The 13781-nt window shown below is 51.8% G+C and overlaps 1 protein-coding gene across 1 annotated transcript; it reads right to left on the bottom strand.

Annotated features, from left to right (window-relative positions):
* Positions 1–152: 152 nt before the first annotated feature.
* LDLRAD2 (low density lipoprotein receptor class A domain containing 2) lies at positions 153–13528 on the bottom strand. The gene is made up of 6 exons (XM_064363707.1): positions 13447–13528; positions 11039–11464; positions 5995–6126; positions 802–966; positions 575–688; positions 153–238 (listed from the first exon to the last, which is right to left on the bottom strand). The coding sequence occupies exons 1-6, from the start codon at positions 13526–13528 to the stop codon at positions 153–155; spliced, it is 1005 nt and encodes a 334-aa protein (XP_064219777.1).
* Positions 13529–13781: the final 253 nt, after the last annotated feature.

The following is a 13781-nucleotide window of genomic DNA, read 5'->3' as shown; positions in this document are numbered from 1 at the left end:
CCCTGCCTTATCTGTGGGAGCCTGAAGACCCAGCTAGGGGGAGTGCCATCCTGCCAGTGGCCCCCAGACTGTGGGGTTGGGATGCCTGGCCTCTGTGTCCTAGAAAGGACCCTCCTGTGGTCTTTTGTCTTGATTTTTCTTAATAAACGGTGCTATTCCCGCCAGGGGGCTCCCGTGTCTTTGATGAGGGCCTCACTCAGTGGTGCCTGTGGGTGGGGCAGAGCAGGGCACGTGAGATCTGGGGGTGAAGCAAGGTGGCTTTGGATCAGTGAGGCCCCCAGGCCCCTAACCCTGTGAGGTAGGAGTCGTCCTATTTTCTGGAGGGGCAGCTGAGTCTCAGAGGGTTAGGGGGCCTGTCCAACATCAGACAGAGAGCCAGGGGGTTAGAACCCAAAGAGTCTGTCTGACCCCAGAGCCCAGTCTCATTCCTGTGTGCCCAAAGTCCCTCTAGGGACGGCTTCCCTGATCCTGGAAGGCTGGGCTGCTCAGCTGCAGCCTGCTGGGGAGACCTGGCCAGGACATGGGGAGCACATAGTACAGGCTGTGCTGCAGCGGAGGCAGAGGCCACGGGCACCAGGTTGCCAGGCCAGCCGGCTGGGAGAGCAGCAGCACCAAAGGAGGCCGACGAGAAGGCCAGCAGAGGTCAGGAGCATCGAGGAGGCCAGCGCCACCCCTCGGAGCTGGGGGCCTGTGAGAGGAGAGAGTCTACTCAGGCCTCAGCCTGCACCTGCTGCCCCTGTCCCCATCACCTGGAGAGGAACAGGTGTGATTTTGGTGGGAAGAGTAGGAGCAGGGTATGACCTTTCAAAGCTGCATCCTGTCTTGTGGGGTCCCTGCCTGCTGGGGAACTCCTCTCAGCTGCAATCCGGAGGGATCCTGCAGACGACCCGAGAGCTGGGGAAGAAGTCAGGGGTCTGGAGGTATGGGCATCTGTACTTCCTGTCTGGCTGGGCACCGGAGAGGGACCTGCATGGGAAATAACAGAACAAGCACATGGAGAACTGGCCTTTCTGGGGCCCTTGTGTGTTTCATTCGATCCTCACAAGACTTCCCTGAGTTTGTCACTCTTTGTGTTTCCATTTTACAGAAAGGTTAAGTCATTTGCTGGGGTCACTTAGCTGAAGTGACAGGAGGACGTGAACTCACACAGTCCGGCTCCAGGGTCTAGGGTCTATGAATGGAGCTACTTCTCAAGGAGAGGGTGTACAGGTAATGAGGCAGGGTCACACACTGTTGCCCAGGCTGGAGTCCAGTGGTGCGATCACCACTCACTGCAACCTCTGCCTCCCAGGCTCAAGTGATCCTTTCACCTCAGCCTCCCAAGTAGCTAGGACTACCGGCATGTGCCACCAAGCCTAGCTAATTTTTTTTATTTTTTGTAGGGACAGGGTCTCACTATGTTGCCCGAGTTGGTCTTGACTCTGTAAACTTTTGAATACCTAGGTAAAGGGCCATACTCTGTGCAGGGCCCTTTCACTATGTATTCCACTTAAAGTTAACGACAATTCTGAAGGGTGAGGTTTATCCCCATATCACAGATAAGGAAACTGAGGCACAGAGGTTCATTCCTTCATTCATGTGACTAGTATCTCTCGGGCATCTACTATGCTCCAAGCATGGCTCTGGCAACTGGGGCATACAACCGTGAGCACATGACAAATATGTCTTCATGAAACTGGGAGTTTAGCGTGGGGAGAAACAAAACACGTGAATAGAATTTATGTCCACCGAGGCGGGTGGATCACGAGGTCAAGAGATCGAGACCATCCTGGTCAACATGGTGAAACCCCGTCTCTACTAAAAATACAAAAAATTAGCTGGGCACGGTGGCGCGTGCCTGTAATCCCAGCTACTCAGGAGGCTGAGGCAGGAGAATTGCCTGAACCCAGGAGGCGGAGGTTGCGGTGAGCCGAGATCGCGCCATTGCACTCCAGCCTGGGTAACAAGAGTGAAACTCCGTCTCAAAAAATAAATAAATAAATAAATAAATAAATAAAATAATTTATGTCCAAAGGACAGGGCGGAGTGGCTCATGCCTGTAATCCCAGCACTCTGGGAGGCCAAGGTGGGCGGATCACTTGAGGTCAGGAGTTCAAGACCAGCCTAGCCAACATGAAGAAACGCAGTCTCTACTAAAAAAAAAAAACAATTAGCCAGGCGTGGTGATGCGAGCATGTAATCCCAGCTACTTGGGAGGCTGAGGCAGGAGAACTGCTTGAACCCAGAAGGTGGAGGTTGCAGTGAGCCAAGATCACGCCACTGCACTCCAGACTGGGTGACAGAGCAAGACTCCATCTCAAAAAAAAAAAGAATTTATGTCTAAAGGAGACAGGTGCTAGTGAGGAAAATTAAGCATGTTGGCAGGGAGCAGGGCTGCTGCTTTTCTCACTGTGGCAATGCACATAACATACCATTTTAACATGTTTAGATGTACAGTGGCATTAAATACATTCTGTTATGATTTGGATCTGTGTCCCACCCAACTCTCAAGTCAAATTGTAATCCCCAGTGTTGGAGGTGGGGCCTGGTGGGCGGTGATTGGAACATGGGGTGGATTTCTCCTCAATAGTTTAGCACCATCCTCTTGGTGCTGTTCCTGTACTAGTGAGTTCTCGCAAGAGCTGGTTGTTTACAAGTGTGCAGTGCCTCCCCTCACTCTCGCTCTTGCGCCTGCTCTGGCCACGCCTGCTCCCCTCACCTTCTGCCAAGATTGTGAGTTTCCTGAGGCATCTCCATAAGCTGAGCAGATGCCAGCATCATGCTTCCTGTACAGCCTGCAGAACTGTGAGACAATTAAACCTCTTTTCTTTGTAAATTACCCAGTCTTGAGTGTTTTGGGTTTTTTTATAGCAATGCGATAACAGACTAATACGTGCTTACATTCTGCAGCCATCACTGTCATCCAGCTCCAGAACTTTGCATCTTCCCAAACAAACTCCGTCAACTCCATTGATTCCATTAACTCCATATCCTCCTTGTCCCCACCTCTCCAGCCCCTGGTGACCATGGCTCTACTTCCTGTCTCTGTGATTTTGACTATTCTAATATACATATTAAAATATATTAATATATTTACTGTTAATAATATAATAGGCCGGGCATGATAGCTCATGCCTGTAATCCCAGCACTTTGGGAGGCCACGGCAGGCAGATCACCTGAGGTTGGGAGTTCAAGACCAGTCTGACCAACAAGGTGAAACCCTGTCTCTATTAAAAATACAAAAAAATTAGCTGGGCGTGGTGGCGCATGCCTGTAATCCCAGCTACTTGGGAGGGGCTTAGACAGGAAAATCGATTAAACCTGGGAGGAGGAGGTTGTGGTAAGCCAAGACGCGCCATTGCATTCTAGCCTGGGCAACAAGAGCAAAATTCCGTCTCAAAAAATAATAATATAATAACTTTGCTGGGCACAGTAGCTCATGCCTGTAATCCCACCATTTTGGGAGGCTGAGGCAGGTGGATCATTTGAGGTCAGGAGTTTGAGAGCAGCCTGGTCAACATGGTGAGACCTCGTCTCTACTAAAAACACAAAATTAGCCGGTCATGGTAGGCGCCTGTAATCCCAGCTACTTGGATGGCCGAAGCAGGAGAATCACTTGAACCCAGGAGACGGCTGCAGTGAGCCACGATCGAGCCACTGCACTTCAGCCTGGGTGACAGAGTGAAACTCTGTCTCAAAAATAATAACTTCTAATAGATAATGGAATTGGCTATTCCATATATAAGTGGAGTCATGCAGTACGTCCCTTTGGGACTGGCTTACTTCACTTACGTCCTCAAGGTTCATCCATGTGGTAGAATGTGTCAGAATTTCCTTCCTTTTCAAAGCATTCCATTGTGTGGTTAGACAACATTTAGTTTATCCACTCATCTGCAGGCAGACACGGGGTTTGTTTTTTGTTTGTTTGTTTTGTTTTGAGATGGAGTCTCTCTCTGTCGCCCAGGCTGGAGGGCAGTGGTGCAATCTCGCTGCACTCAGGTTGCCCAATGCGACCTCTGCCTCCCGGGTTCCAGTGATTCTCCTGCCTCAGCCTCCCGAGTACATGGGCGGGCTACATGCGCGGGCCACCACACCTGGCTAATTTTTTGTTTTGTTTTTTTGTTTGTTTTTTTTTTGAGATGGAGCCTTGCTCCAAGAGGCTCGAAGGCCCTGCCCCTTTCCTGGCCCCGCCTCTTCTTTCCTGGCCCCACCTCCTCCCTGGCCCCGCCTCCCCTCCACACTCCAGCCTTGTTCTGGCCTTTGCACTAGCTGTGTCCTCCACCCCAAAGACTTTTCTTCTGACATCTGCGTGGCAAGCTCATTCCTTTGCCTCCTGGTGGGTCTCTACTTAAGTTCTTCCCTGACTCCTTTATATAAAAATAGCAACCCTGGCCAGGTATGATGGCTCACGCCTGTAATCCCAGCACCTTGGGAGGCAGAGGTGGGTGGACCACCCTAACACCTTAGGTCAGGAGTTCGAGACCAGCCTGGGCAACATGGTGAGACCCTGTCTCTACTAAAAATACAAAAAATTGGGCCAGGTGCGTTGGCTTAAGCCTGTAATCCCAGCACTTTGGGAGGCCAAGGTGGATGGATCACTTGAGGTCAGGAGCTCAAGACCAGCCTGGCCAACATGCCGAAACCTCATCTCTACTAAAAATACAAAAATTAGCTGAGCGTGGTGATGCATGCCTGTAATCCCAGCTACACCGGAAGCTGAGGCAGGAGAATCGCTTGAACCCAGGAGGCAGAGGTTGCAGTGAGATAGCACCACCGCACTCCAGCCTGGGTGACAGAGTAAGACTATCTGAAAGAAAGTAACTAACTAACTAACTAAATAAATAAATGTAACATGAGATGCTGAATGGGATCCTGGGACAGAAAAAGGACATTAGGTAAACACTAGGGAAAACTGAATAAACTGTGGATTTAGTTAATAATATTACTTCATTAATTAAAACAAATGTCTCATTATTGTAAAATGTTGATAATAGCACCCAAACTGAGTGCTGAGTAGATGAAAATTTTCTGTACTATCTTCTCAATTTTTTTGTAAATCTAAAACTGCCCTAAAAAATAAAGTTCATGTAATCCCAGCACTTTGGGAGGCCAAGGCTGGAAGATCACTTGCGCCCAGGAGTTCAAGAGTAGCCTGGGCAATATAGTGAGACCTCATCTCTACAAAAAGCACAAAAATTAGCTGGGCATGGTGGCGCAGCTGTAGTCCCAGCTACCCTGGAGGCTGAAGTGGGAGGATCACCTGAGCCCAAGAAGCAGGGGTGGCAGTGAGCCGAGATGGCGCCACTGCACTCCAGCCTGGGTAACAGAATGAGACCCTATCTCAAAACAATAAACAAATAAATAAGTTCATTTTAAAAAAAGAAAAAGGCTGGGTGCGGTAGCTCACGCCTGTAATCTCAGCACTTTGGGAGGCCGAGGCAGGTGGATCACAAGGTCAGGAGTTCAAGACTAGCCTGGCCAAGACAGTAAAACCCCATCTCTACCCTGCAGGCGTGCTGGTGGGTGCCTGTAATCCCAGCTACTTGGGAGGCTGAGGCAGGAGAATCACTGGAACCTGGGAGGCGGAGGTGGCAGTGAGCTGAGATCTCACCATTGCACTCCAGCCTGGGCAACAGAACGAGACTGCATCTGAAAAAAAAAAGTATGCCTTGAAGGTGACACTCAGGGCCCTCAGAGAGACATCAGGCAGCCGGGGCCTCAGGCCCACCATCAGCGGAGGATCTCTCCTTTAAATGTCTTGGGCCTCTGTGCCAAGTCCCATTTAGCAAAAGTTTCCACCACTAAAGCATCATTTGAAATCCCAGGATGAGATCATCTGCAGCGTAATTCTGCCTCTGACTGCTCTGCCCCTCCAGCCCTTGGCTTAAGCCAATTCCACACTTCCGCTTTCCTCTCTCCTGACTCCCCACTGAGGCCCCTGCCCTAGGGAAGAGGAGTTAGGGACAGGCTTCCCTCTAGCTGTTCAGTCCAGCCCAGGCCGCACCCGCACTGACCTCTGCAGTCGGCTGGTAGCCAGGAGCCCTGGTCACTGCCATCGCCACAGTTGTCCATGCCCCAGGGGTCACACACGAGGCTTGAGGGGATGCACCTGCCATTCCAGCAACGGAAGTAGGCACCACAAGGTCCTGGGGCCAGAAGTGGAAGCCTGAGGTGAGGATCCTGGTCCTGCCCACGACACAGCAGGATTATGGCCCCATGGTGACAGTGTGGGGGTGTGGGCACAGAGAGCCGTCTTCGTGCATGCGGCGGATGAGAGCACGGATAGAGTGTTTTATGAGGGGAAGGGTGGATGATGGCAGCTAATGTACTGACTTCTTCTTCCGTGCCAGGCACAGCTCTAGACACTTCACATCCTGGCACACTGAGGCCTTGCAATACCCCTATGGGGCAAGTACTGTTATTGATTTTATTATTTTTAATTATTATTTTATTTTTTTTTTTGAGACGGAGTCTCTCCCTGTTGCCAGGCTGGAGTGCCGTGGCTTGATCTCGGCTCACGGTAACCACCACCTCCCAGGTTCAAGCAATTCTTCTGCCTCAGCCTCCCGAGTAGCTGGGATTACAGGCGCATGCCACCACGCCCAGCTAATTTTTGTATTTTTAGTAGAGAAGGGGCTTCACTATGTTGGCCAGGATGATCTTGATCTCTTGACCTCATGATCCACCCCCGTCGACCTCCCAAAGTGCTGGGATTACAGGCATGAGTCACTGTGCACGGCTATTATTTTATTTTTTAATTATTTTTTGTGTTTTAGGCAGGTCCCTCTCTGTCACCCAGGCTGGTCTTGAACTCCTGAGCTCAAATGATCATCATGCCTTGGCCTCCCAAAGTGCTGGGATTACAGGGGTAAGCCAGGGTGGCGCCCAGTCAGGCGAGTATTATTAGTTTCAGTTCCAAGAGGCCCCTTTCCTGGCTTGAGTGGGTTTCTGCTGCCTACAGTCCCCTAATCACACCCTTCTGCAAACATCTGAAGGGCTGACTCAGCACAGAGCAGCCAGTATGTGGCATGAAAGCGTGTGAGTTGGGCCGGGCACGGTGGCTCACGCCTGTAATCCCAGCACTTTGGGAGGCTGAGGTGGGTGGAACACGAGGTCAAGAGATTGAGACCATCCTGGCCAACACAGTGAAACCCTGTCTCTAGGAAAAAAAAAAAAAGCGCGTGAGTTGTAAGTGTGCAAGGTGGTACTGTGTGCATGTGAGGTGTGTGATAACAGTGAGTGTGCAGTGTGAGATGCGTGCTGCAGTGTGTGAGAGGAATAAGTGTGGAGTGTGTGGGGGTGATGAGGTGCATGGGTTATGTGTATGTGAAGTGGTATGGGTCAGAGTATGTGGTGTGTTTGTATGTGGGAGTTGCATGTGAATGTGGGGGGGAGTTGTGTGTGAATGTGGGGGGGGAGTTGTGTGTGAATGTGGGGGGAAGTTGTGTGTGAATGTAGGGGGGAGTTGCATGTGAATGTGGGGGGGAGTTGTATGTGAATGTGGGGGGGAGTTGTGTGTGAATGTGGGGGGAGTTGTATGTGAATGTGGGGGGGCAGTTGTGTGTGAATGTGGGGGGAAGTTGTGTGTGAATGTAGGGGGGAGTTGCATGTGAATGTGGGGGGGAGTTGTATGTGAATGTGGGGGGGAGTTGCGTGTGAATGTGGGGGGAGTTGTATGTGAATGTGGGGGGAGTTGTGTGTGAATGGGGGGGAGTTGTATGTGAATGTGGGGGGTAGTTCTGTGTGAATGTGGGGGGAGTTGTATGTGAATGTGGGGGGCAGTTGTATGTGAATGTGGGGGGAGTTCTGTGTGAATGTGAGGGGGAGTTGTGTGTGAATGTGGGGGGGAGTTGTGTGTGAATGTGGGGGGGGAGTTGTATGTGAATGTGGGGGGGAGTTGTGTGTGAATGTGGGGGGGGAGTTGTATGTGAATGTGGGGGGTAGTTCTGTGTGAATGTGGGGGGAGTTGTATGTGAATGTGGGGGGCAGTTGTATGTGAATGTGGGGGGAGTTCTGTGTGAATGTGAGGGGGAGTTGTATGTGAATGTGGGGGGGAGTTGTGTGTGAATGGGGGGGAGTTGTATGTGAATGTGGGGAGGAGTTGTGTGTGAATGTAGGGGGGAGTTGTATGTGAATGTGGGGGGGAGTTGTGTGTGAATGTGGGGGGGAGTTGTATGTGAATGTGGGGGGAGTTGTATGTGAATGTGGGGGGCAGTTGTATGTGAATGTGGGGGGAGTTCTGTGTGAATGTGAGGGGGAGTTGTATGTGAATGTGGGAGAAGGAGTTGTACGTGAATGTGGGGGGAGTTATGTGTGAATATGTATAGGGGGAGTTGTGTGTGAATGTGTGGGGGGAGTTGTGTGTGAATGTGGGGGGAGTTGTGTGTGAATGTGGGGGGGAGTTGTATGTGAATGTGGAGGGGGAGTTCTGTGTGAATGTGGGGGGGAGTTCTGTGTGAATGTGAGGGGGAGTTGTATGTGAATGTGGGAGAAGGAGTTGTATGTGAATGTGGGGGGAGTTGTGTGTGAATATATGGGGGGAGTTGTGTGTGAATGTGTGGGGGGAGTTGTATGTGAATGTGGGGGGGAGTTGTGTGTGAATGTGGGGGGGAGTTGTATGTGAATGTGGGGGGAGTTGTATGTGAATGTGGGGGGCAGTTGTATGTGAATGTGGGGGGAGTTCTGTGTGAATGTGAGGGGGAGTTGTATGTGAATGTGGGAGAAGGAGTTGTACGTGAATGTGGGGGGAGTTATGTGTGAATATGTATAGGGGGAGTTGTGTGTGAATGTGTGGGGGGAGTTGTGTGTGAATGTGGGGGGAGTTGTGTGTGAATGTGGGGGGGGAGTTGTATGTGAATGTGGAGGGGGAGTTCTGTGTGAATGTGGGGGGGAGTTCTGTGTGAATGTGAGGGGGAGTTGTATGTGAATGTGGGAGAAGGAGTTGTATGTGAATGTGGGGGGAGTTGTGTGTGAATATATGGGGGGAGTTGTGTGTGAATGTGGGGGGAGTTGTGTGTGAATGTGGGGGGGAGTTGTATGTGAATGTGGAGGGGGAGTTCTGTGTGAATGTGGGGGGGAGTTCTGTGTGAATGTGAGGGGGAGTTGTATGTGAATGTGGGAGAAGGAGTTGTATGTGAATGTGGGGGGAGTTGTGTGTGAATATATGGGGGGAGTTGTGTGTGAATGTAGGGGGGAGTTGTATGTGAATGTGGGGGGGAGTTGTGTGTGAATGTGGGGGGGAGTTGTATGTGAATGTGGGGGGAGTTCTGTGTGAATGTGGGGGGCAGTTGTATGTGAATGTGGGGGGAGTTCTGTGTGAATGTGAGGGGGAGTTGTATGTGAATGTGGGAGAAGGAGTTGTACGTGAATGTGGGGGGAGTTATGTGTGAATATGTATAGGGGGAGTTGTGTGTGAATGTGTGGGGGGAGTTGTGTGTGAATGTGGGGGGAGTTGTGTGTGAATGTGGGGGGGAGTTGTATGTGAATGTGGAGGGGGAGTTCTGTGTGAATGTGGGGGGGAGTTCTGTGTGAATGTGAGGGGGAGTTGTATGTGAATGTGGGAGAAGGAGTTGTATGTGAATGTGGGGGGAGTTGTGTGTGAATATATGGGGGGAGTTGTGTGTGAATGTGTGGGGGGAGTTGTGTGTGAATGTGTGGGGGGAGTTGTGTGTGAATGTGTATGGGGGAGTTGTGTGTGAATGTGGGTGGTGGGAGTTGTGTGTGAATGTTTATGGGGGAGTTGGGTGTTAATGTTGGGGGAGGAATTCTGTGTGAATGTGTGTGAGGGGAGTTGTGTGTGAATGTGGGGGGAAGTTGCGTGTGAATGTGGGGGGAGTTCTGTGTGAATGTCGGGGGAGTTGTATGTGAATGTGGGAGAAGGAGTTGTATGTGAATGTGTAGGGGGAGTTGTGTGTGAATGTGTGGGGGGAGTTGTGTGTGAATGTGTGGGGGGAGTTGTATGTGAATGTGGGGGGGAGTTGTGTGTGAATGTGGGGGGAGTTGTGAATGTGGGGGGAAGTTGTATGTGAATGTGGGGGGAGTTCTGTGTGAATGTGGGGGGAGTTCTGTGTGAATGTGGGGGGGAGTTGTATGTGAATGTGGGAGAAGGAGTTGTATGTGAATGTGTAGGGGGAGTTGTGTGTGAATATGTATAGGGGGAGTTGTGTGTGAATGTGGGGGGGAGTTGTGTGTGAATGTGTATGGGGGAGTTGTGTGTGAATGTTTATGGGGGAGTTGGGTGTTAATGTGGGGGAAGGAGTTGTGTATGAATGTGGGGGGAGTTGTGTGTGAATGTGTGGGGGGAGTTGTGTGTGAATGTGAGAGGAGTTGTGTGTGAATGTTTATGGGGGAGTTGGGTGTTAATGTGGGGGAAGGAGTTGTGTATGAATGTGGGGGGAGTTGTGTGTGAATGTGTGGGGGGAGTTGTGTGTGAATGTGAGAGGAGTTGTGTGTGAATGTTTATGGGGGAGTTGGGTGTTAATGTGGGGGAAGGAGTTGTGTATGAATGTGGGGGCGAGTTGTGTGTGAATGTGGGGGGGGAGTTGTGTGTGAATGTGTGTGGGGGGAGTTGTGTGTGAATTTGGGGGGGAATTGTGTGTGAATGTGTGTGTGGGGAGTTGTGTGTGAATGTGGGGGGGAGTTGTGTGAATTTGGGGGGGAGTTGTGTGTGAATGTGTGTGGGGGGAGTTGTGTGTGAATGTGTGGGGGGAGTTATGTGTGGATTTGGGGGTGAGTTGTGTGTGAATGTGTGTGTGGGGAGTTGTGTGTGAATGTGTGTGTGTGTGTGTGTGCATCAGGGCTGGTAGGACAGTCTGGTGCACACATCCATGGTAGCCAGATTTATATGGTTGGCTCTTAGGGTCCGGGAGGTCCCTTATTGTGAGTCGGCCACTAGCCACCACCTTCTTCCTTCCCTTTGGACCCAGTCCTTGCCATCTTGCGCTCCGGGCGCCCCCACCATTCCCCTGCCGGCAACAGCCCTCACCGAGGTCCCCACTGTGGCCCCAGTCCCACATAGCCTCTGCATGGGGCCCCGACCCGCCTTAACCCCCAGCTCACCCAGATGGAAAGAGGTGACTTCGCCTACGAAGTCCACGCGGGGCTGGCGGCCTCTCGTGACCAGGCGCAGGCCTAGGAAGGGTCCGGAGGATGCCACGGGAACCGGGATGGTCAGGCCGCAAAGTGGGGACCCCAGGGGCCGGGGCGCCCCCGGCGGGCCCTCGTAGAACTGCAGGTAGGAGCCGGAGGCGCAGGGGTCGGCAGGCGCCGGGGAGGAGGCGCTGAGCGCCGGGGGCGCTAAGGTCAGGCTGTAGACCAGGAAGAAGCGGAACTGGAAGCGGATCCGGTCGCCGGGGGCCGCCGCCTGCACCCAGAGCCCGCAGTCGGTGTCCGGAGCCACGAAGTAGAACCTGCGCGACGCGGCGTGCGAACGCAGCAGCAGCCCGTCCCCCTGCCACGTCTGTCCGCACAGGTCCGCCAGGTCGGCTGCAGCAGAAGGCAAGGACCCTGGAGCCGCGAGGCGCGACCCCAAACTCGACTCTGACCCCTGCCCGCTGTGTGATCCCAAGCGAGTTACTGGCCCTCTCTGAGCCTCAGTTTCCTCATCCATAAATGGGGATGATTAAGCAATCTCAGAATTATTGTGAGGATTACATGATTAATTTAATTTAATTTAATACAATCCTTTACCCCAAACCCTAAGATGTGGGCCGACCCCAGTGGCTCAAGCCTGTAATCCCAGCACTTTGGGAGGCCAAGGGGGGTGGATCACCTGAGGTCAGGAGTTCACCAACATGTTGAAACCCTGTCTCTACTAAAACTACAAAAATTAGCCAGGCATGGTGGCACACACCTGTAATCCCAGCTACTTGAGAGGCCGAGGCAGGAGAGCTGAGATGGCGCCACTGCACTCTAGCCTGGGTAGCACAGTGAGACTCTGTAACACACACACACACACACACACACACACACACACGGAGAGCTGTGTAATAAAGAGCCCCCTTTCTTCCTGCTTTTTGAAAGCTGCTGACTGAGGATGAGGATGGGATGTCCAGAGCTGCAGCAGCCATTTTGCAAAGATGAGGTCAGAGCATTCCAGAGGAACAGTGACCTCGTTAAGCCACTGAGTTAACCATCTCTGGAATCACCTATGACCACTCTTAAGTGAAATAGTAAATAGCCTACCATTTATGCCGGGCACGGTGGCTCACGCTTGTAATCCTAGCACTTTGGGAGGCCGAGGTGGATGGATCACCTGAGGTCAGGAGTTCAAGACCAGCCTGGCCATCATGGAGAAACCCCATCTTTTTTTAAAAAAAAAGAAAAGAAAAGAAAAAAATATATATATCCTACCATTTAAGCCCCATTTAGTTTGTTATCTGTTACTTACAGCCCAAAATATCCTCACTGGTACAGGGTTGTTGTGAGGATTAAATGAGATAATGTGTAAGTACTCAAAGTAGCCCAGATTTCTGTAAGGAAAGAGAGAGAAGAGGAGGTGGGTCTTCTGGTGCAAGGTAGGAACCAGTGGGAGCTTGAGGACCAGTCAGGATGTGGGTCTTCGAGGAAAATATCCTTCATCAGAGCTCAGGATGTGGGAGCACATTTCAATATTTGGTATTTCTCTGCTAAAGCCAGAGCATACTCTGAAGGTACACAAGGCAGGCATGGAGTTTAGAGAGTAAAGGAATTGGGCACCTTTTATGTGCCAGGCATTATGAAGTGTCTTGCATGGCTGATCTCTTTTTTTCTGAGACGAAGTCTCGCTCTGTCACTCAGGCTGGAGTGGTGCAGTGGCGCAATCTTGGCTCAGCACAACCTCCACCTCCCAGGTTCAAGAGATTCTCCTGCCTCAGCCTCCTGAGTAGCTGGAACTACAGGCGCCCGCTACCACGCCTGGCTAATTTTTTGTATTTTTAGTAGATTCAGGGTTTTGCCATGTTAGCCAGGATGGTCTCGATCTCCTGACCTCATGATCCTCCTCCCTCGGCCCCCCAAAGTGCTGGGATTACAGGCCTGAGCCACCACGCCCCACCGGCTTATCTCATCTTATATGTGCAACAATCATAGTGCCTTAAGGGGCAAAGGCCTATTATTTTCATTTTACTGCCAAAGAAATTCAGACAGAGAGTTGAAACAATGATCACAAAGGTGCAAACACAGGAAGTGGCAGAGTGTATATAAATGCGGCTTCTCCGAATCCAAAGCCTGTTGAATTTTGCATAGCAGGCTCTGAGGGCTGTCCTGCCCATCCCCAGAATCCTGCTTCTGGGTGACTGGGAGGTCCAGCCTTCCAGAAGCCTTTGGGTTGGACTTGGGGATGCCAAGCAAGGCCAGGCACAGAGTTTCCCAGCCACCCCCAACCCAAAAGGTCTCAGCCCATCAGGATGAGTGCTGGAAGCATAGTCTATAAGGGTGGTGGGGGCCCAAGTCTTCTGGGTGCCCCAACCAAGCCCCCTCATACTTACCTGTCTCCAAAGCAGTTGCAGTCAGGGCAGCTGCCCCCAGCAGGAGCAACCTTTGGGGCAACTGCAGAAGACAAGGCTCCATCCAGGCTCTGCTGTGCCCAGCAATGGGGCAGACCCACAGAATCTTCAGCTTGGGGTCTTTGGGGAGACTAGGGTGTGGGAGCCTGGTCAGGCCAGCAAGGAGGCTGCTGGGACACAAGGAGAAGGTGGAGGCAAGTCCTCCACCCGCCTGGTCTCTGTGTGCTTCCTCTTCCAGATCCTCCTACTTTGGTTCAGAACTGTGTCCAGGGGTTGCCATGGAGATTTGGGGCCAGGGCTACAGCCTGGGGAGAGGA

This window comes from Aotus nancymaae, unplaced genomic scaffold (assembly GCF_030222135.1).
Source record: "Aotus nancymaae isolate 86718 unplaced genomic scaffold, 86718_ANA_hifiasm-v0.15.2.pri h1tg000053l, whole genome shotgun sequence".
NCBI classification, from domain to species: domain Eukaryota; kingdom Metazoa; phylum Chordata; class Mammalia; order Primates; family Aotidae; genus Aotus; species Aotus nancymaae.
This window is presented reverse-complemented; position numbering and strand designations above follow the sequence as displayed.

What these genes read in the sequence shown, in the direction of transcription:
- LDLRAD2 (XM_064363707.1), bottom strand. Translation starts at nt 13,528, where the DNA reads ATGGAGCCTTGTCTTCTGCAGTTGCCCCAAAGGTTGCTCCTGCTGGGG. An exon ending in AGTCACCTCTTTCCATCTGG is followed by an intron (nt 6,127 to 11,038) that starts GTGAGCTGGGGG and finishes TTCTGGCCCCAG; the next exon opens with GACCTTGTGGTGCCTACTTC. An exon ending in CCGGCTGGCCTGGCAACCTG is followed by an intron (nt 239 to 574) that starts GTGCCCGTGGCC and finishes CTTCACCCCCAG; the next exon opens with ATCTCACGTGCCCTGCTCTG.